Source organism: Polyodon spathula, chromosome 10 (assembly GCF_017654505.1).
Source record: "Polyodon spathula isolate WHYD16114869_AA chromosome 10, ASM1765450v1, whole genome shotgun sequence".
Lineage (NCBI taxonomy): Eukaryota > Metazoa > Chordata > Actinopteri > Acipenseriformes > Polyodontidae > Polyodon > Polyodon spathula.
In genome coordinates this window covers 42,195,331-42,217,568 of record NC_054543.1, presented here as the reverse complement: position 1 = coordinate 42,217,568, position 22,238 = coordinate 42,195,331, and the positions used below count along the sequence as shown (strand labels likewise).

General features: G+C 36.7%; 1 protein-coding gene across 6 annotated transcripts in view; it reads right to left on the bottom strand.

Moving 5' to 3' along the window:
* Positions 1–9,362: 9,362 nt before the first annotated feature.
* Positions 9,363–22,238, bottom strand: part of LOC121322329 (methyl-CpG-binding domain protein 5-like) — a 55,619-nt gene continuing 42,743 nt past the window's right edge. The window contains exons 6-11 of one of the 6 annotated variants that reach the window (XM_041262142.1): positions 18,633–19,670; positions 16,308–16,522; positions 14,788–15,999; positions 13,061–13,173; positions 12,198–12,264; positions 9,363–10,973 (exon numbers count right to left, since the gene is read on the bottom strand). In XM_041262142.1, coding sequence (XP_041118076.1) covers positions 10,902–10,973; positions 12,198–12,264; positions 13,061–13,173; positions 14,788–15,999; positions 16,308–16,522; positions 18,633–19,670 — 2,717 coding nt within the window. In that variant the 3' untranslated portion in view covers positions 9,363–10,901. The remainder of the gene's footprint in view (positions 10,974–12,197; positions 12,265–13,060; positions 13,174–14,787; positions 16,000–16,307; positions 16,523–18,632; positions 19,671–22,238) is intronic. The other 5 variants (XM_041262145.1, XM_041262144.1, XM_041262146.1 and 2 more) reach the window with 5 other exon arrangements.

Here is a 22,238-nt window from a genome sequence, read left to right as displayed (position 1 = left end):
AAAAATACATAAATAAACAAATTAATGAATATAAACAATAAGTGTTATTATTACTATATAAGTAAGACCCTACCTTAAATCTTGCTTAAATATGGCACATTAATGCATAGTATGTGCTTCTGTTTTATGGATGCTGAATTTTAAAAAGGCTAAACTAGAAAGCATACCAACGTGTTTATTATTTAATTTTCAATGAATACACTAATTTCCCCTCAGTAAATGGTGTTGGCTAACTAACCCTTTGATACATAATAGTTAATAGAGCATAATAGAGCAATGGTTCGGATGCTGGAGGTTTTACTGTATTTAGACTTATGTTCAATATCTATCCAGACAATGTGTGAATAATTAACAATATTTGTTATTTTCAAAACACTAGCTGAGCTTACCGATAGTTAACAAACATGCCTAAATAAAAAATAAAAAAAACATTAATAACTGAAGTGTGAGTTTCAATAGCGCCTGGTGAAGCAGCATAGTGTCTGTCTTAGTAATTAAACATGTTTTCAGCAAAGACACAGCTTTAATCTGCCCATCAATATGGTAATTGTAACCCTCCTGAGACCTTTGCTTGTGATTATTTTGAAGAATGCTGCAGATGGTGGTGAAAATGGATGAGTTTAAGTGAACACAAATTAAACCAAGAATCTGACATAACCAATTAAAGGTTTTAGGCGTAAGCAGGAATGGTACACATTGTCCATTGTTTTCTTGCGCTATGGTTAAGCCGAGCTAACAGAAGGCTGTGCATATGAATCCAGGACAGAGGGCGGCTGTATGTCACATTTGCATTTAGATGTATTGATTTGGACCATTCTCTAGTGCAGTTTTGAGTGAGTCACTGTGACACATCCTGGAGCATCCTCTTGGGGAAGGGGCATCTTCTTGCCGGAATGAACCAGCAGAAATCTAACATTACCTCCAGAGTCAGTGGGGTCATAAATACTGGAATGCCTAACATTTTTGTTTGATTGATTATAAGAGAGGGCTTGAGAAATTGATGAACATAATTAAATAAGATGATTAACATAGACAGAATGTGCTTTCAGTTGATGAAATGTAATATTCTCTCTTAAATGCAAAAGCTTACATAGGCTTCACAAACATTTTACATGTGAGTCACATAATAACACAGTTATTAATCTCTAAAAATTAAGTATATCTGTTAATGTTACAACCTGTACAGGAGCCTCTGCTTCTGAAACATTAGCTGTTTCTTGTTCAGTTTAAAAAAAGCGAAGGTGCCAAATAAGTCCAAATTATCAATGCGTTCAATCAACATATCTTTCATTGGTGTGTTTCAACAAGATTCCAAGATATAAAAAAATAAAATCCAAGCAAGATCCTAAAAAAATATTATACTAAAGGCAGCATTTCTAAACCAAAATAATTAGTCAACTTTGGCTTAAAAAAAAAAAAAAAAAAAACTTTTTTATGACATTAATCAAAGGAAGAACTGTACAACTATTTGTATTTTGTACAGATTGATAAATGTTACACATCATAGTAGGCATCAAGGAACTTCTAACAAATGGTGCTTGAGGTAGGTGTGGATCATTGTCTTTCTTGTATACACAAAAGACTGCCACAGCCATTGAGAAAAGCCTATTGTTGTGGAGTACCTCTCTTCATATTGAAATCTTCACCTTTGCCTATATGGATTCCAGGTCCAGAGCATCTGCCACTTTCAACTCTAAAACCCATCAGAGCATCCTTACTGGTCTGTTTACCCACCTTAGTTAAAATACACACTTTAACACAACAATCAAAGTCTTCACTCCAATGCAAATTGCATTTTTATTTTTTTATTTTGTGAAAATAAAACTATGCATTGTTTATTACATTTTGTCATATCCTTTCTTGTTGACCTAGTTATATTTCAAGATTTATTGTAAATAATAAGAGATATCTTTAAGGAGTCAGCAGAGGAGTGTTTTATTTGAGAACAGACAATATATCCTGTTAGAAATAACAGCAATGATCTTATTACCAGCTGTGGAGCAGGTTTGCAGGATAGTACACTGGTTGGAACAACTGTAATACAGGTTTAAGAGATGGACATATTGGTTCATGAAAAAATAAACAAATCTTAAGAACATAAGAAAACATATGAAACAGAAGGAGACCATTCAATCCATTTGAGCTTGTTTGGTTCCTAGTACTGTAGTTGATTGATCTCAAAACTTTGTTAAGTTGGGTCTTGAGTGTTGACAACATGACTAGGTAGCTCACTATTTGTGTGAAGAAGTGTCCCCTTCCAACTGTCCTGGGGATAGCTCCAATTAATTTCCAACTGTGTCCTCTGATTCTGTTTTCTGCACTGTGCTTAAAGTATTGGATGCTTTCCTTTTAAGATTTTAAAGAATTCAATCATGACCCTGCACATGTTTCTTTGTTCTAGGCTAAATAGATTATTTTTTTAGCCTTTTCTTTCCCTCATTTACAAATTGTGTTACGAAGCAATCATTTGCTACGTCCACCATTTGAAGCTCTGTTGCTCCACAGTCTGGGGGTTGTTCCAGTTGATCACTGGGATGTTTAAGACCCTCATCACTATGGTGTACCCTTCCATGCATAAATCTCTAATGTTGTTGTATGAAAGGATGCTGTCTTTGGTATCCATGTTTGGAGGTTTGTGGCATACTCCTTGAGTCACACAGGTTTTGCATCCACTGATATACTGAGCCTCCTCTTCTCCTCTTCTGTCTTGTCTATCTCTCCTAAATGACCTAAACCTATTCACTATAACATTTTACAATCCTGATAGAGACATGGACTGTAGGCCAGATACCAGTAATTGATTTAACTTTCTCATACTGCCCCAGAGCTGATAGAAGATGTGTGTTGCACAGCAGAAGCTATATCGATCATATGAATATACAACCTGCAGGAAACAAGGGCAGCGTGGGAGATTTAATCCTGTAGATGGTGCCTTTACCCATAGGGATCACCACCAACCCGTCTCAGTCAGGACTGTTTGAAAAGGGTATGTTGATCCATCCATTGGCCGGCAGCAATTGTTCCACTTGGGCAATATGCTGCTCCTGGATCAACATGGTGGTAGAAGCAGATGGATTAACAGCTCCTTTATTAACAGGTTGACATGCCATTCTAAAGTGACCTATTTATAATAACCACGTGTAGATTGGTGCCTACAAGTTACACACTTCTGTAATCCATGTGGGCGAGACAAAGTTTAATCCTTTGGTACGTTGGTTAAGATTATTGTCCTAGCATTTCTTTTCTTGTTTGTAATTATTAGAGTTACACAGTTACTGTATTTCTTGCATTCCAAGAAAGGCTGCAATTTAAGTCTACTACATTTGAAGAGACATTACTAATTTATATGAAAACTATTAACCTATAAAATAAAATGAGTGTTATTCATTTTGCAATCGAAATGTTATACTTCTTAAAGGTCATGGTTTAAATGCCACTCTTTGCCATTTTCTGCATTATGACAAAAAAAAAAAAGTTTTCCATAAAATGTCTGAAGAATTGAATAGAGAAATAATAACTGTAATAACACTAGGGAAATATACAGGGAGAGAAAAGTGTTACTCTGTTTGAATTTTGACCATTTTCTACTACAGGACATGACACTAGAGGTAAATAGAGTGGGGGATTGCTGTTCTGTGCATTGAGATGAATATTCCTGCATGTTGTAAATTAAAGTAGAACTGCGGAAATAATTGTGACAAAAAAAGCACACAGACACAGTCAAGAAGTTTTGTTGGAAGCAATTTTTTTCAAGAAAGTCAATTCAGAACATAAAAATGGTTACATATGAGTGGAGGCCATTCTGCCCATCTTGCTTGTTTGGTTGTTAGTAGCTTATTGACCCCAGAATCTCATCATTCTTAAAGGATCCCAGGGTGTCAGAATTGACAACATTACTAGGGGGTTTGTTCCAGACTCCCACAATTGTCTGTGTAAAAAAAGCATCTCCTATTTCTGTTCTGAATGCCCCTTTATCTAATCTCCATTTGTGACCCCTGGTCCTTGTTTCTTTTTTCAGGTCGAAGTCGTCCCCTGGGTCAACATTGTCATACCTTTTAGAATTTTGAATGCTTGAATCGCCTCGTAGTTGTCTTTGTTCAGGACTGAGTAGATTCACTTCTTTTAGCCTGTCGGTATAGGACATGCCTTTTAAACCAGGAATGAATCTGGTCACTCTTCTATGCACTCCTTCTAGATCAGCAATATCCTCTTTGTAGTGAGGTGATCAGAACTGAACACAATATTCTAGACGAGGTCTGCATTATTTCCCTTGATTTAAATTCAAGACTTAGGTGTAGACCCCAGCTTCAGATAAGTTGGAGACCTGCCCAACAATATGTAAGAAAGCGTTAAAAAATATATCCTATACTGGTTTATTTACTGCTACAAGGCTGGCAAAGAATTGGAAAGGGGGGTGCAATTAGAAATCCTGCTGACACCAAGTCTGGCCTTTGACTTCTTGCTAGGCTAGATAGGAAAGATGGCTAGTCCATGGCATTGCTCTTCAGTGAGTACTACTGCAGGCACTGAGTTTAGGAGGAGACTTTGTAGACTGTGCTGGAACATTAAGTTTGTTATGTGAAAATAGACTTGATAATGGGAACAGGGGTTGCCCAAAGCTCTTCAGTACTCCTGATCGGTAAGGATGCTGAGTGAGGGCATTCGAATTGGCCATTTCAAGTTCTATAAAAAATGTGTTACAAAATGTAGTAAAAAGAGAAGTTCATGAAACAAACATGTAACACAGGTAAAACTAAAAGAAAGACAGCTTATAATAGCAATAATAAGCACTTCCTTGACTAGATTTGTGTTCCTTTTAAATGAATAAATATCACACTATCCCTGAGTGAATATAGATCTGCTACAAATTGTCACAGAACACCACAATGTGTGAAATAAGATGGGTGGGAAGATCAAAATATAAATGTTATAATTATTAACCACTATCCACAAAGTATTACATTGGTTACAGGCGACAGACTTCACCTCGACAACTGTACCATGAGTTTGTGGGCTACAACGGAAACATTCATATTTCAAAGTGTACTTTTGTCCCAAGACTATGAACGACAAATACATGCACTTCTATGCTTTGTCTGTTTAGTGCAATCCTCACTATTTGCTATTTTAATTTCAAACAGTGCAATGAAGTCATTTAAAATCTACTGGTATAAATGAGGAAGGACACTGAGAACAGGCAGTGGGTGCTGGATGTGGAATAATTCAATGCTGTTTTTATTCTAGCCTTAGGTATTTTTAACGTACACATTTGTTTTTTCACAGCACAACTTCCTTATTTGATATTTGAGATGGCCCTTCTTGTGTGTCCTTGAACTTTTCTTTTTGAAGTGTTTCTATCAAATAAAGAAATGCAATGTGTCCGTTTGGAGAAACTTCACATTTAAGGAATGCACTTTTAGTTTTACTATAAGTAAGTGTGCAATGATCCAAGCCTGCTATCGTGTGGGTTTTTCAATGGAGTACAGAAGTTAACCAATAATGAAAATACCTAGCTTGCTGTAGATTACACATTATTTATAAAATGCAACAATTATTATGCCTATTTCCTGTAAATTGAAGTAAACACATGAATGTATTTTTATCTTTTTTGATTATCGGCAACAAAATAAAGCAAAAAAAAAAAAAAAATCTATAACCTTGGTCGATGCATTGTGGTCACAGCTTCCCATCCCATTAATTTTTAATTTTTATTTTTTTTAAGAATCTCTTGTGTAAACTGGCTTGTGTGAAATTATTTTGGGCACAATAATCATAAATTCTTCAACGATACTTTGTGATGAATTCTAAAAACAATACAAATCCAGCTTCCAAATTTCAGAGGGCACATTATATAAAGCACTTACAAAATGATGCTTCCAGGGGTCTAAACCTTACATTTCTAATGTTAAATCTCCTTTAAAAGACAATGAGATGTGATTAGCAGATTACCTTTAAAGTTGATACCAGCAGACGTAATACAAACATATTATCTTGTACTATTTAGAAGATACTGTGACTCATGTGGGAGTAGGTGGTGCTGTGGTTAGATCACTTGCCTTTGAATCCTGGTACACTTGAATCATTTTGACCTGGTGCACTCGTGTGAACGGAGTTCTTGTCATCTGTGTTGATCTCATCAACAAACACGCACAGTAAGAATTTGTAACAGCTACAAATAAATATTAAAAAAGGAATAGTGTGTAGTATAATATGCCAGAGGTAGTTTCACTTCACTAATTATGAGATCCTGTGTCTGCTATATTGAGGCAATATCTTCAAGGATGAGGAAAGTGACTGAGATTTAATGACGAGGGAAAACTAAATTATCAGGAAAGTGTAAATGCATAGCTTGTCTGTCAGTTTGTATAAGGGAGCCTGGACCCGTGGTAACTGTATTCTTATTAATGTGTTTGTCATTTTCAGGAACCCCCTTGTAAATTAGATTAAAACTGCAATTGGTTGTGTTCTGTTTAAGCAACAAAGAGAACTTCAGAACACCTTTAAAATCAAACAGATTTCAGACACAAGGCTGCAATCAGTAAGGGGTTTCTTTCACTGCTGAACTATTCCAATACGTTCAAGACTAAAACGTGGGTGTGTTGATTGAGTCACAATACTGTGCATCTAACTTTCCTACTCTGCTGGGGGCGCTGTTTCTCTATTCAGTTAATGAGTCTTCTTAAAAGAAGATGTACAGTACAGTCTTTCAACAATAATATAAAAGATCTCATATAAAAGAGAAGCAAAAACCAAAATGCCTCAACATGGGAATTTTCAAGTATGAGTGATCAGTTTTTAATTGTAAAGTATGTGCAACATTATTAAAATGTTACTGCATGACCTGTAATGCTCACAATATTTACATTAGACTGTTGGCGGACGACGACTTTATGGACTTAAAAACAAACCACTCCTAGCACCCACGTCAATGCTATCGGCAACCAATGAAATCAAGTGCGCAGAAATACTTTACAGAGCCTACTATTGTAAAATAAAAACTAAATTAGTTACAAGTTGAAAAACAACAAAAACAACATCATCAGCAAAAAATACAGAGTTGGTCTTACAAAATAAGATTCAGGACAGAAAAGCAAAAATCAACACTAAATATAAACACACACACACCTGCAATGAGTAAAAAACACATCTGAGCAGACATACACACAATTGGAAAGCAGGTTGGGTACAAAAGTGATGGAACAACATTAACCATTTCAAACATAAAAACACATTAACCTGTAACAAAAATAAAGTGAACTCGAACTACACAAACATTTCACATGGGTTTGCACATGGGACTGAGACAGGCCTCCATGTCATTGCACAAAGGGGTGAATGAACTTTACCAATGGTACGGGAGCATCTGCTTCTTAGACTTGGTAACATGGTGCTGGTGCACCTCTGTATATTCACGGTGAAAACCTATGGCTGGAGGACAGTTAACTCTTGTATTCTAACTGATGGATCTACAGAAGCTCAGATCGTTGACCCCCACATAACTTTACATTACAGTTCATTTTGTAACTCCAGCATTCTCCTTTAGAATGTTTACTTATGGACAGCAAATGGCGTTCATGCTAAAACAGCAATTAAAAGTATGGCTATTCCTCCTATTGACATTAAAGCTGAAATGTATAGCTAAGATATGTTTACAAGAGGGTCAGCAAGAGTATAAAAATGCACCAGATCATTCGTATTATGTCATACACTGGAAAATTCAGTTATCAATGGTGCTGGTTACATCTTTATGTGAAGGTTAGGTAGACAGGTTGCAAAAACAGCACCAACAGCTTGAACTCTCAAAACACAACTAAATAAAAAATTGTGCTGCAACATGCAGGGTTGGGCTCAGTATCTATCACACACATCAAAACAGTTGAAATGTATAGCATTTTTGAAATTCTTGAATTCTGTGTTTAACACAATGCATGTGCAGCACTTTAAATTATTGCAACAGTATAAAACACTTTTCACAGCACTGCACTCCTGATAAAGAGTGCTCAGCTGTTTGGCAATCTGCTTTTAAGGTGCTGCTCTTACACCCAACACTTTCCATGCAGGTGCAGGAAAACTGGTTGACAGCCTGCCTTTTGCACTTCCTTGAAGGATACACTTAATTAAGAACAATGTCCTCTCCTAGTTGCTATGGAACCCAGCCACTGGTTCTTGAGTGCTTGACTGTAGAACAGCTGATGTTTCTTGTTTAATTTAGTTAACACCACATCTCTATCTTTTGAAACTTCTATTACTGCATTGCTACTTAACTATTGGCCTTGCATATACAAATAAAAATAGGGAAATATCAAAGACAGGGAATTAGTTATGGGCCCTTTGCATTTAAAGTCTAACAGCATACATGTGTACTATTCATTATCAAAATGGCCTAACTGAAACCTTGTGAATGATCAAACATACATAAAGAGGCTCTTGTCAGTTACCTTCCCAAACCTGATCAACTGGTTAGTCCTATTTGAATCTACATTTTCATAATTTAACTTTCCCAACCTTCAGACGAAAATTGCAAACAATAATGATTACCTCTTTCACATACTGGTTTAAGAAATGGAATATAGGCACTTTCAATACCATTATATACTCAGAATACATTAATTAGGTCTTCCTAAAAAGAAGGAATATAATTTAATATGACATGAAATACATCTTTATAGAAATAAAAGTAATGTTCCTTTGGACACATAAGACTAGAAATCTGACCATAGTATCATACTACAATACTGTGCATATGAGTTTATCTATTAAATAATGACGATAGATCTATCTATCTATATATAATCATATGCCTTCAATTTTGTACACTGCAACATTATATATATATATATATATATATATATATATATATATATATATATATATATATATATATATATATATATAAAAAACACACACACACAATGCTGTGTGACAAGCACCGACAACAGAACTGTCCATCAAATCAACAGTATGAAGGTCACTTGAAAAATGAGGATTTCAAGGATGTGTTGCAGTGAGAATACCTATAAGAAAGGGGGACAAGACTAAAAGGCTAAAATATGCACAAGAACACATAAATTAGATTATGAAACAATGGTCAAAGGTGCTTTGGACTGTTGATGGATGGACAACGACACCTGTGCCTTCTGCCAGTTCTGTTGTCAATTCAACACTGGTCTTTCAATTCCTTAAGGATATCATCTTAAAGTACTGCTCATTCTTGTTAGACAGCTTTTTGGTTCTTCCAGTTCTGGGTTTGTCAATTACAGATTATGTTTCTCTGAACTTGTTGATTATGCTTCGGATACCACACGACAACCACAAGTCAAAGTTGTTATAACAGTAGAAAAAATTGTTAATGCTCATAATGCATCAAAATGCAACGTCAGACTTTTGCACAGCTGTGTGTGTGTGTGTGTGTGTGTGTATATATATATTAGTTTTGGTTTAGCTACTAACTGTTTAGTGCTCCACATATGTGATCCATCATTACAAAATTAGTTTAGCAGTGTTCAGTAATATTTCTTTATGGAATTCCCATTATCATGTTTAAATATAACTCTGCATTTATTTGTCTATCTATTTTGGTAAGAGGATACAAACTTTTTTGCCCCCATCAAACAGTTACTTTTTAATATGATAGTAGATTAATAGCATGTTATGCAACTGATTGCATACCAAAGGGTCAGACATGGGCTATACCTCATTACAGAAGAATAAAAAAAAAATAGGCCATTCAGAGTTTAAAACTCTTACAATAATTATTGCCAACTATACTACTAATTAAATTAACTATAAATAAATATGGCATACATTTAATGTTTACAACAAAAACATCTTTAAGGCCTCTAAAATTAAATAAATCTGTACCACTGATGAAGCTTTGTGGAATTAAAACTCTTTATGAATGTCTTATAAATGTAACTCACTCTTTTAGTCCTTCTGTAAACACCTGTTAATATTATGTATGAAATATTTTCAAGAATAGTGATTTACTTTTACCAGTTTTTTTAAGCTTCTGATGGCATCCTTTAGGACATCCTCAAATGTGTGAAAACAAATCAATAAGTATCCACTTTCTGAAAATATGCAAATAATGAGTTTGAATGTTTACAAATCTCACTAGTGCAATTAAGGAATAATAAAAAAAAGACTTGAAATAAAAAATTACCTCTCACTTTAGACAACCATTTGCACAACCTGCTCCCCCAAAATCTAATGCAAGGATCTGCTCCAACGTCGTGACTGCTCGGAAGCACATGCAACTGGTAAAGTTCATTCCATTCAGACATACATAAATGAACACTTACTGGTGTGAAGTGTCAGTCATAAATCAAGGGATTACATAAATCATGCCTTTTCCTTTGCTGTTTAATACAAAAACAGCAATTTAAATATAGTCATATAAAACCTTTAGGCTGTATTTCTTTTTTATTTATCCTGTTTACACTGTTAGCTTTCTTGACTGTATACTGAATAAAAACAAAGACATTTGTACATTTTTTGTACAATAAAATAGTGTGCATTAAGTACGCTTGTACATGACAATATTGTACAATATTTACATATCTTTTCTGAATATCACCACGAAATTATGCATTATCTATATACATATTGAAAATGTATCAAATATTTGGGACTGTATTTATCTTGTATGCAGTGTTATATATATATTTTTTAATTTATTTATTAGGTTTTTTAAAAATATTTCTTCAGCAAGCTGTAGATAAATTGTAACCATGATCTCACAACGTTTTCTGATTGGCTTATCCAGCATGTTTATTGTCGTCCTGATTGCAAAAATACTGTACCACAGTTTGAATGTAGCACCTTGTGGTGTTAATGTTTAAGACTCTGTATATACACAGCTCCACTGATAGGTACTGGACTGCTGATGAAGACATTCAATGCTATCTAGAGATCTTCCTTCTTTTAGGTTTCGGTAGTTTCACCTGTCTGCCAATCTGTGGAATCTGGTGAACCTGTAAAATTAGAAAGAAAAGTTTTTAGAAAGAACATGTGCACAATATTATACCTTGCATAGGAGTGTGTGTGTGTGCGTGTGTTCTTTATGATTCTTTAAATGTTGTTTCTGCCAAGGTCATGCCAGGTGAGACACGTTATAAAAATGACCACTAGAGATGTGCAGCTGTAATTTCTTTCCCCTCAAACAGTACTTTTGTACAGATTTTCCATTTAATAAGTCATACTTGCAAATGGGCAGAATTTACAGTTGCACACTCATAGCATTATTTCCCAAAACAAAAATTTACCTTTTTATACACAGACGCCAAGGTTGGAAGAATATTCGGTCTAAAATTATGTCTCAGTCCTAAAATTCAATTTTTGCTGATGCAAAACTTTTGTCCATAGCTGAACAATGATAAACCGGTAACAATGCAATATTAGAAAAACAAAACGTAGTTATGTGGTTATAAATGCAGTCATCTTTTTAAACACCAATATGAATAAGTTGTAGACAACTTTGCTTTAACGGCCACTGCTGAGAGCAAGATTTAATAAACTGCTCTGACTCTCAAATTTTGGTATTGGTAAATCTCAAGTACTGCACATCAGTTACATTTTATCAGCTTTACTTTATTATTAATAGTGTTTAGGACAAACAAATCACCACCTGCCAACTAAATGCTTTCCTTCTATCTGTCATTCATTACATTAAAACTACTGAATTCTATGAAAATTAACATCATTAAGAAACAGAGTGCTAGCTTATGCAATATTTTAACTTCAATTCCCCAACAGACAGAGAAGCTTCTTTGAGCAACAGAGCTGCCACACTGCAGCTCGGCTAGTGGGTGAACACAGTTTTATTTCTTAGCTGAAAGCTCCTGGTTTACAAAAAGAAAGCATAAAGTAAAAAAGACTGCCCTCTATGGATGAAGAGACTATGTATTAACAGAGAATTATATGGTCTTTTCTCACTAATTTGAGACATGGTTTTGAAATCACTAATAAAATGTATATGAACATTAAACAAACATAGTTGTCCACACCCATTTCTAATGTATTATCTTTAATAATTTGAACTAATTCCCTTATTTCTTGCATAAAATGTACAAAATCAGTCTTATTTTTGATCTCTACATATCTGACCTATTTTGAAGGCAATCTAAAATAATATCATCTTTTAGCATTTCTTGTTGTATTGATGATACAGGGTTAAGAAAAAGTAAAGAGAAACTCACACTGCCTGACATTTCACTCACAGCCTCGTGAATAGCAGCTTCTAAGTGATGATTCAACTTCCCACCTCTAAAAAAAACAGAACCTTTCAGAAATTATAACAAAAAGAGAGAATACCTTAAAAAGGAGCCTTTTATTGCTGGTTAAGCATTTGACTCAAAACAGAACGGACAGATTTCCCCATGTGAAATTACTTTAAAATGATATAGTTCACCCCAAAATCATTATTTACAACAGCTGGTTATGTACTGGTGGATTTACACATAACATCAAGGTTTTATTGATGCTCACTGACAGAAAATTAGTGTGTCAGTAATATACTGCACACCCCCTCCACAGTAAATACAAAATAAGATCTACAGACAGTTTCCTCCACATATTCCCAGATAGTATCTCCTTTCCTTACTCAAGTTTTCTTGGTTCAGTTTTTGCGTGACAATATTTTCTATTCAAGTACAAAGTTGTATCATACAAAAAGAGGGAATGTTTTGTAAATCTTAATTTAAAGCGTTCACTACATTGGTAGAATAGCATAAATAAAGTAAGTTTAGCTGAAAATGAGGACTAGCAGATTCTATAACCTTCTGAAATAAATTCTGCTCAATATGCAGAGAACACGGCTGGGGATAATGGCTCTCTGACATGTTCTGACTTAGCAGGACGATGATGCCACACTCTCAACTAAGGCAAGAGTTCACTCTGATTAACCTCCTGTCATTCTTTAGTTTCTGGATAATCTGTGGGTTAACTGACAAATTTCCTACAACCATCAGCACTGAACAACTACTTCAGAACCATTTGTGCTATCTTTTACCCATAAAACCAGGACTTACTAACACTTTATATAAAGCTCATGGATTCTTACTTTCTGTTCCTCTTCCTGGCTCGGTTGAAGGCTTCTAGACCTTCAGTTAGTGTCTTCAACTTCCCTGGCTCCACCTGAGTGAAGGTATGAACACCAAACCACATTACCCAGACCTGCAATTATTAAACACGGACTTTACTTCACTGCTAAACTTGTACTTCTTTGCACAGTGGCCACACTCTAATCTGAACAACTGATGCTGTCATTTGTTTAACATTTGGTCTAGTGAAGTTTTATTTAAGCTGAATATTTAAAATAACACCTTAACTTTTTGTTTTGTTTTAAGACCAATACAAACCCAAGTAACATCCAACATGTGCAATATGTATTGCAAGTGAGCAAAATCGCTTGCTGTAGTGGTTATTTCATGTAATTTGAAACATTATTTTGCAGCTCCTAGACCAGTGGTCGGCAATTAAATTTGACGGCAGGCCAAATGGCAGCCGCAGAGCGGGTCACTTGCAATACCACCCCTCCCCAGCCCTGGCTCGTAATAATAATAATAATAATAATAATAAAAAAATTTGTAAAATAATACAGCATCTGTGTTGTAGCTATCAAGAGACAAATTAGTTTATTTTAACATTCCGATATGTTGCAAATGAAACGTAACTCAAAATGACTCCTAACGATAATAGACTTTATTGTTCAGCTGAAAGACCACTTCAGCATTCCTAGGGACGTATCGTTTTTGTCTGTGATCCGTTTTCAATCAGCCCCGATGGTGATTTCTCATCCCATGCAAAGCAAGTGCTTCCAACGAAGCAGCAACTAGAACTAGAAGTATATCTGCATGCATCGTCATTGCTGAAAACAGAATTCATTAACAAAGCAAATCTGGAATCATTCTAGTCCGCCTGTATATGTCCAGACAACTACCGCTGGCTCTGTTGTGCTCTCCATGTTTGGATGCGAAGCAGTTTATTTCACAATGAATTCAATATTAAAAGAGATGCACGAAACAGGCTGACACACCTGGTGTTCTAAAGCTGATCGCAGAACGAAACTGCCATTTTACTCATTAAATCTGTCATAACGCAATGAAGCATTTAAAGTAAAAATGTATGCTACTTTTGAATTTTGTTTGATGTTATTCTGTATTTCTGTATGTAGGAAAGTGCCATTTCTCATTGAATTTGTCATAAAGCAATGAAGTATTAAAATAAAATGTACGCTACTTTTGAATTGTGTTTTGTTATTCTGCGTTCCTGTCTATCATATGAGGATTCCAGTACCATTACGAGGCATAAAAGTACCATCACAATCAGCAAGTACTGTACTTTGGAATCGATATTGCAAAACACTTAATTTTCTGCTTACTCGCAATAAATATATGAAGGTCATATGGAGAATCTCCCATGACAGCCCCTTTGCGATAATAATAAAATGAAGTTCCGCTCTTGCTCAGCCCTTGATACAGTCATGCCAGGAGGCATGCGTGGGCCAGACAACACCTGTTTGTGGGCTGCCACTTGCCGACCACTGTCCTAGACTGTTAGTTTAAAAAGCATCCAAGGCAGAATATGGGATAATACAACATATTAGTAAACACATGTCAATTTGCTAGCTTTTCAGAAGCGGCTGATTCATCACAAGGATCCCTTCCTATTAGGAACTCAGAAAATAAGACAACAAGAAAATTATACAAATTTATCAGTTTAGTGTGTTTGATAATCATTGATAATGTTCCCCCTTCCTATTAATAATATTAACGAGTGTTAACGCACCTTCCCTTCCTCAGTGTTCTGTACAGAGGAACTGTGCACCTCCTCCTCCCTCACCAGTTTACCAGGCCATGAAGTGAAACCTTTGATCTGGCCCCAGACCAAGTCACCTGCATTAAACGTCCTAGAACTGTAATGTATTAACTCGTTGGAAGAAGGAGAGTCTGGATTCCTCAAGTCCTCCTCGCTGCTAATGCTTTTAGTGTCTGAAGGGCTCGGGGCACACCCATTAATTCTCTCTGCACTGAAGTTTCCATTGTAATGAATGTAGTCTTTCACCAAAGAACCTTCCAAGCTGGTGGAGGAGCTGGGGGATTGATCCTCTGTTGCCAGGTCCTGCTTGGGGGTGCTCAGGAACTCCCTGTAACCCCTGCCTGGATGAGGCTGGTTGCCGTTAATGTATGCACACCTTTCCACTGTGTTCTCCTGTCTCCCCTTAAAATTCACCACTGTTCTTTTGCAATTGTTAAATCTGAAGTTCTCCTCAAGAAACCTATTTTCATTTGGCATTAATACTGTATGATGGTGGTGTTGCTGATTCTCAATAGGCAGTGGCAGCATTGGTGATATGTTGTTAGGCCTCTCCTTGCAAGGGCTGCTGTGGACATGGGCAGAGCGCCCTAAAAACTCTTCAAACTTCCACGGATTTCCATCTGCTCCTGGGACTTGGTCTCCCTCCCACAGTTTCCTAGGGGTTTTGCAGCCTGGAGATTTGAAGTACTCATAGGCCTCCCCCCCTTCTGGAGTGCTTTTTCCCTGCTCGGAGCTCTTCCGCATCCTTGATCCCCTAGTGTTTCTGGCGCGGGTTTCTGGCTCTTGCCACAAAGGTCTTCTGCCGTGTAGGACTGCATTGACGGCATGGGAGAGGTTGACAGGGTCTGCAATGGAGGCAGTAAAGGCACTCAGAGCTGGGATGGGGCTCATCTGGGTGGTGCTAGTCACGGATGTGGTGATGACCACCTGCATGCCCTTGCTGGCGGCGTCCACCACGGCTTTGTAAATTGCATCCACAGAGGAGTTCCCCCCGGGACCTGTTCCTGGGAGGCTACCTGCAGCCTGCTGGCCTGCAGCTTGTTCGGTTCTTTGTGGCTGTGATTCACAAGGGCCATCTCGGAAAGCAGGGAGACCTGCGCTGGGATTCTCAGGAAGTGATGTCATCCCAGACTGAACGTTCATCGGTTTGTTAGAAACAGCAATGTCTTCAGGTAAACTCATCTGAAAAATAAATTAAATAAATCACACACAGATGCTTAATGAAGAGGATACCATGATGTGAAAATATATGAATGCTCAAACAGCAAAGCAGAATTCATGCAAAGCAAATCCAAAGATTTATGAGTCATTCCCTTGAATACTGTCATCCTAAAACCTCATTGCGCTGTATTTTAAGTAAGTTAATACTGAGTTAAAATAAAGACAGTTAACTTGACCTTAGTTTGAATAGCTGTAAACCCTGGTATCAACAAAACCATGTCTGTGAATAGGATGTTGGGTTTAAACTGGGCTGCTAGGTAATACATCACCTGAAAATTTTGAAATAGACAGGCCATGGGGCTGGAGCTGTCAGCTGGGCTAGAGAAGGGGTGCTCTCTTTGGAACCCCTGGAGACCCTGGACCCCTTGCAGTCCCTGAAGCAGCTGCTGCTGGTTTTGATGAAACATCTGGTGGTTGTTGTTAATCAGTGACTGTAGATTACTCAGCTGTGGGTTATTCAGACTGTTTAATGAAGAGACATCACCTATTGGGTAAAAAAAAAAAAAAAGTTACTGTTCAAATAAAACAAAATATATGCACATACAAATCTGAACAAATTTGAATATCAAACGGAAAATAACATTAAAAAGAACTTGTAAATGTATTTAACCCATTGAATTGTTAAATCTAGTGACTGAGTAGTAGATCCTTAGCGGATATAGAAATATTTATTTTGTGCTGAATCACTACAAAGTGTGCTGGTTTGTGCACAAACTGCTAGCTTGTGTTTAAATCCAAAAATGAACAGAAATGTACCAGAAATATATTTTACTACAAGCAAAGATAGAGAGACAGGCAGAGAATAGTCTATTTAATTTAAGGTTGTTAAATACCAGTAAAATTTTCTACTTTCAAACCCTGTCTGTTACTGGATAACTGCAGGATGCTAGTACTGATCAGATTTACCATGAACAGCACACCTATTCAATATTTGCTGCACATTCGTGCAAATCGATTAATTCAAGCAGGCCTCCGGGTCTAAGAGTTAACCCAAGAGAGTTTCTGTAATGGTACAGTATCAGTGATGGTGTGACACTTTGCAAGACAGCATTATTTTGCTCAGTGGAGCAACTCTAACACCAGACTGATCACAGCTCTACTTAGATAAAAGATAACCCCTGACTGAGTAATAAAGAGGAATCAATAAGGACATTAAGGGTCCTAGCATACATCTGATAGAGTAGTTTGGTTAAACTTGAAATCCATATTTTCTCCAGCATGCCCATACAAAAGACCAACACAGGGTTTAAAAACGTGTCATTTGGATTGACTGCAAATAAGTAAAAGGCCATGATAACTGTAATCCATTAGAAACTATAATGACAGTTGGACTAATTATCATCAAAAGTTTACAACAACAAACTAGATAATCACCCATTAACAAATAATGTAATTGACAGAACCATAGCACTTTATTAAAAAACAGTACTTTGCACTCATTTTCTTAAACTACACTGTGCTGTTATCCCTTTCAAATCAACTTTCTTTAATTATTTCTGCCATTCACATATTCATTTAAAAAAAAAAACAGCAAGATTATGGTACAGTGCAACATAACCACTTGCTCCCTCTTTGTAGGCTACAGGCCATTTTGTTAGTGTATATTATAGGTGAATCAAAAAGTATATTGTGAAGCTTATAAAAAAACAACAAAAATGAACGATTGCTTGCTCAGTAGGTATTGCACATTGTATATTAAAATTGTTTTTTTCATTGAGAACAATGTCAATTAATTGTATAATTCCATCTAATTCCATCTTTGCTAGGAATTTGACAGCAGTAAAGCCTATCAAACTGGTTAGTTCTTTTAACTTTCACTGGTAGTTTGAAACTAACAGAAAAAAATAAAATCCCTAAGAAACTACTGTCAACTAACTGGCTATTAAAACAATGTTCTCATTATTTACTGATAAATATATACTACGACTTATATCTGTTTAGACTTACAATGCAATACTACGCAACACAATGAGAAATGAAAGATCAGATCCTTTTAAAAGATTTGTGTTTTCCCCAACCTATTAAAAGTAAAACTATCCCATATCTAAAATAACTATAAAACTAGATGTTGAGCATGACCTATTTCAGTTTCAAATATTTCCTTGTAAATTAGTATGCGCAAAGTTCATATTTATCTGTGAGTTCATACAGAATTTTATCCAGAATCAGAGGATTAGTTCTACTCCTACTTTGAAAAACACAACAGAGAATTTGGCAGTTTTGTTGGATATTTTGACCTACTTGGAATGCAATAGGAACCAAGTTTTTACCTAACTGTTTAATACTACAGAAATCCGATAAATCATTCATTTTTAAAATACAGATCAGCACAGATTTCCTTGATGTTTAAGTCTAAAAATTATTTTTTAGATAAACAATATGAAAAAGAGATAATAAATATTGCACCTGGATATCTATAAACTTATTGTAGTATAAGAGGCTTTGCAAATTATTTCTAGTACACTTGTGTTAAGGCTCCCTCTCCCTGCCTCCCTCAGTGCATGTCAACGTAAAAAAGCCCACATTAACAGTAGAACTGGTTACCTATTCTGCGAGAAAAGCATGCAGGAATGTTTTTTACAATGTGATCTTACTAAGCAGACCTGTCCCCAGCACAGGGTTCAGAAGTTGTGGCACCACTGAACCACTGAGGAGTTTAGCAGGTCCTGTCGCATTCCCGGGGTTGTTTGATAGGCTCAACAGCGTCTCTGCCATCAAAGATATAGCCGACCCACCCAGCGAGGAGACAGCCATGGATGCCACTGACGAGGAGGAGGAGGAGGAGGAGGAGGATGATGATGCACTGGTTGTGGTAGTGGTTGCCTGGGAGGTTGCTATGGGTACCTCAGAATGATTAGTAGCACTATCCATTGACAAATTCAGGAGGCTTCCCAACAGCTGGGGATTCAAGGACATTAGCCCAGAGGCCCCAGTGACAGCAGGGAGGAGTAGGGCATTAGGAGTAGTGTCGGCTCTCACTAAAGAGCTCCGCAGAGCGTGGGCCAGCAAGGGCTCTGATCTACTGCAGTCTGACTGATTATATTGTAAATGGTCTGGCAGGACTGGTGTCATGGAAGGTAAAGGGTTGTTTTTTGGTTGTTGTTGCTGCTGTAACAGATCTGGGAGGGTCAAGGTGAAAGGGGGGAGAGGAAGCATTGCGGCCACCTGAGCTTGATTCTGAAGTAGAGCTGCTAGGAGCTGGAGCTGACCAGGAGGCAATGCCTGCCCATCCATACCATTAGAGAGTAAAGCCAAAGCAGCATTAAGATTGGGGTTTAGGATGTCTAGAGGGTTGAGGTTGCTGTCTCCTGAAGGAGCTGCTAACATGTTCAGCAGATTCTGGTTTAGGAGCTGTTGTTGATTGTTCATGGCTAAGGGGTTGGAGAGGGAACCTATAAGGTTTGTGTTTAAGGGGTTTGGGAGTCTGCTGCTGGCCAGGTTATTTTGTGGGACCTGAAACACCTGCTCTTGTCCTATGAATGGAAAGGCGCAACCAATTGGTAGCTGGCCCTGCAGTGGGTTGCCACTCGCGGTTTGAACAATAACTCCATCCTGCATTACAGATGTAGTCTTGGTGATGGCAGGCTGATTGGCACCGGCTACTGCCATGGATGACGATATGCCTGAACTTCCTGTAATATATAGAAATAAAGACTGATTAGATGATTTTTGCCTGGGATGCTTAACATAATCAGGTGGCCGTGTGGTCAACTGGCTACAGCCAAGGGCTGGAGGGCAACATATCCAGGTTTTAAACCCGTTTCGATGTTGGCTACAACGCAACTTTTACGTGCAAAGGCCATTTACCTTTGGTTCCTGAAATCGTAAAATGCAGGTGTCCACTATATAGAAAATATAATGTATGCAGGATTAAAGCCAGATTTGGTAAATGATTTATTTTTGAAGGGTTTATTTTTAAAATGGTATGTAGCAATACTAACACTATTATACTGTAAATTACTGCAACTGCAAACAAGTTGGCAGCTGCTTTATCTTATTGCAGATCTGTCTTGTTAAGGAATCCTATGCCCTTGCACAATGACACCATACACATTTTTTTATTAGAAATAAGTACCATCTTGTTTACAAATGGGCAGTGTCATCCAATTTTAAGGATTTTAAAAGGTGATGGAACCACAAGATGGTCAAGTGACTTATCAAGGTCACAAAATGAGTCAGTGTTGAATGCAACCCAAAAATCTTATGGTCTTTTTAAGACATGCCTAAAATTAATAAACCGGATGGAATCAGTTTTAGGAGTGGTTAAAATACAAAGCAAAATGTATAGTACAATTATGCTTTCCGCGAATGTAGTATATACATCCCTCGTACTTTAGGAACTGGAAATACTTTTGAACTACTGAATCATATCTACATTTGTTGACATTTTTGAACAACTGGAATTAACTTTGCCATTCTAATTCTTTTAGGTAGCCCCCTCACTATTCCTGCAAATATTCTGAAGCACGACAGAAAAAAGTTACCATGGACTTGAAATGCTCCAAATGGTTAAAATAATGATGTCTATTTACAGTGTACATATGCACACTTATAAGTAGGCTAGCTATTATTTTATTTTTACTTTTTTCAAAAATAGACCATTAATATCAACGTTTACTTTAGAAAGAATTTACTGATTTTTTTCTATATCTTTGATTTTAAAAATAAGCAGAGAATGGGTGAAATCGACGTTTATGCTTTAAAAAAATGATGCCACTGAGAAACGTCTCATTTAGCGAAAAAACAAAAACATGGTTACCAACATTCTAATAGAAAAAGCAGCATATAAAAGTGTATTACATAAATGTATAGCATAAATTTACAAGTAAAAATCTGCACAGAACAAACATTAGATAGTTGAAAAGAACTAGCTTGCACTTATTCGGAGTCTAAGCTCCGTCCCTCTCCTGCTTCAGCACAGCTGGACTCACTGGAAGGCAAGGCAGATGGGCACTTAGTCCTGCCGTGGAGACTTCAGCTATTGGTCAGGGTATTGTGCACAATACTCAAGTGTTTCTCTTGCACCCCATTTTTAAATCAAACTAATAACTGTCACTGTATACCTATAGCAGAAGTTTACCTACAACTTAATCTGCTAATTTCAAAAGAGGCACTTAGAATGATAGGCGCTGTAGCTGCCAAATTAAAGTGCACAGTCAGTTCAGGTCTTGATGACTGACCACAGAGATGACTGACAGCAACCCCTAGCCATTCATAGCTGAACAGAGACAGGACAGCCAGGAAGTACAAAAACTACACAAACTAGAAAATAAAAAATAGCGACAGATATTAAACGTACTGTGCATCCAATTACTTATTCATTAGAAATTTAAACACTTATTACAGATAAATTAATTAAAAGAAGCCTTCTCCATCATTTCATGGTGCCTCAAAACTTCTATTGCGTTGTTCTATAATCAGGTTTTCACCCGTTACAGAAAACAATCGAAAAGATGGATAAACTGAACTGAAGGGAATAGCTGCATCAATGACAATGTACTGTAGCTAGGTCAGTTGATATGTCCGAGTAAAACGGACAAAAATACGCTTTGTTTATGCTATTGGAGAAGAACTGATTCTTCCAGCTGCTGTAGAAATGAGCGAAGTGATGGTAAGTGAAGATGCAGCGAAGAGACTGAAGGACATATCACTTTCTAACGACACAGTAAGTAAGAGAATTGAAGAGCTTTCAAATGATACAAAATGCCAACTAACTAAAAGGCTATGTACATGTGAACAGTTTGCAATTCAGCTTGATGAGACAAATGACGTGGGTAATGCAGTGCAATTATTAGTTTATGTTCATTATGTTTGGCTGGGGGAAATTTTGGAAGATTTTCTTTTTTGTCAGGAGTTACCAGAATGGACAACCAGTGAGGAAATCTTCAAATTATTGGATGACGTCATGAAAGCTGAATTGGGAGAAGTGTTACTGTTTGCACAGATGGTGCTAAGTACTGTATAATCTTTATAACATACATTTATATATGTTTGTCAATCAGTTTCTCAGTTGGGGGTCCGTGATTAATATTGCATTTGAAAAAAGGTATGTCAACAAAAAAAGTTTGAGAATCCTTGATTTAGGCAACTTCATGTGTTTATAAATAACAAAATGTACAATAAAAAACAAAAACAAACACATGATCTACAGATGATAGCCAAAATGTAATTGGATGGCACAAGACAAGTATTAGTGTTCT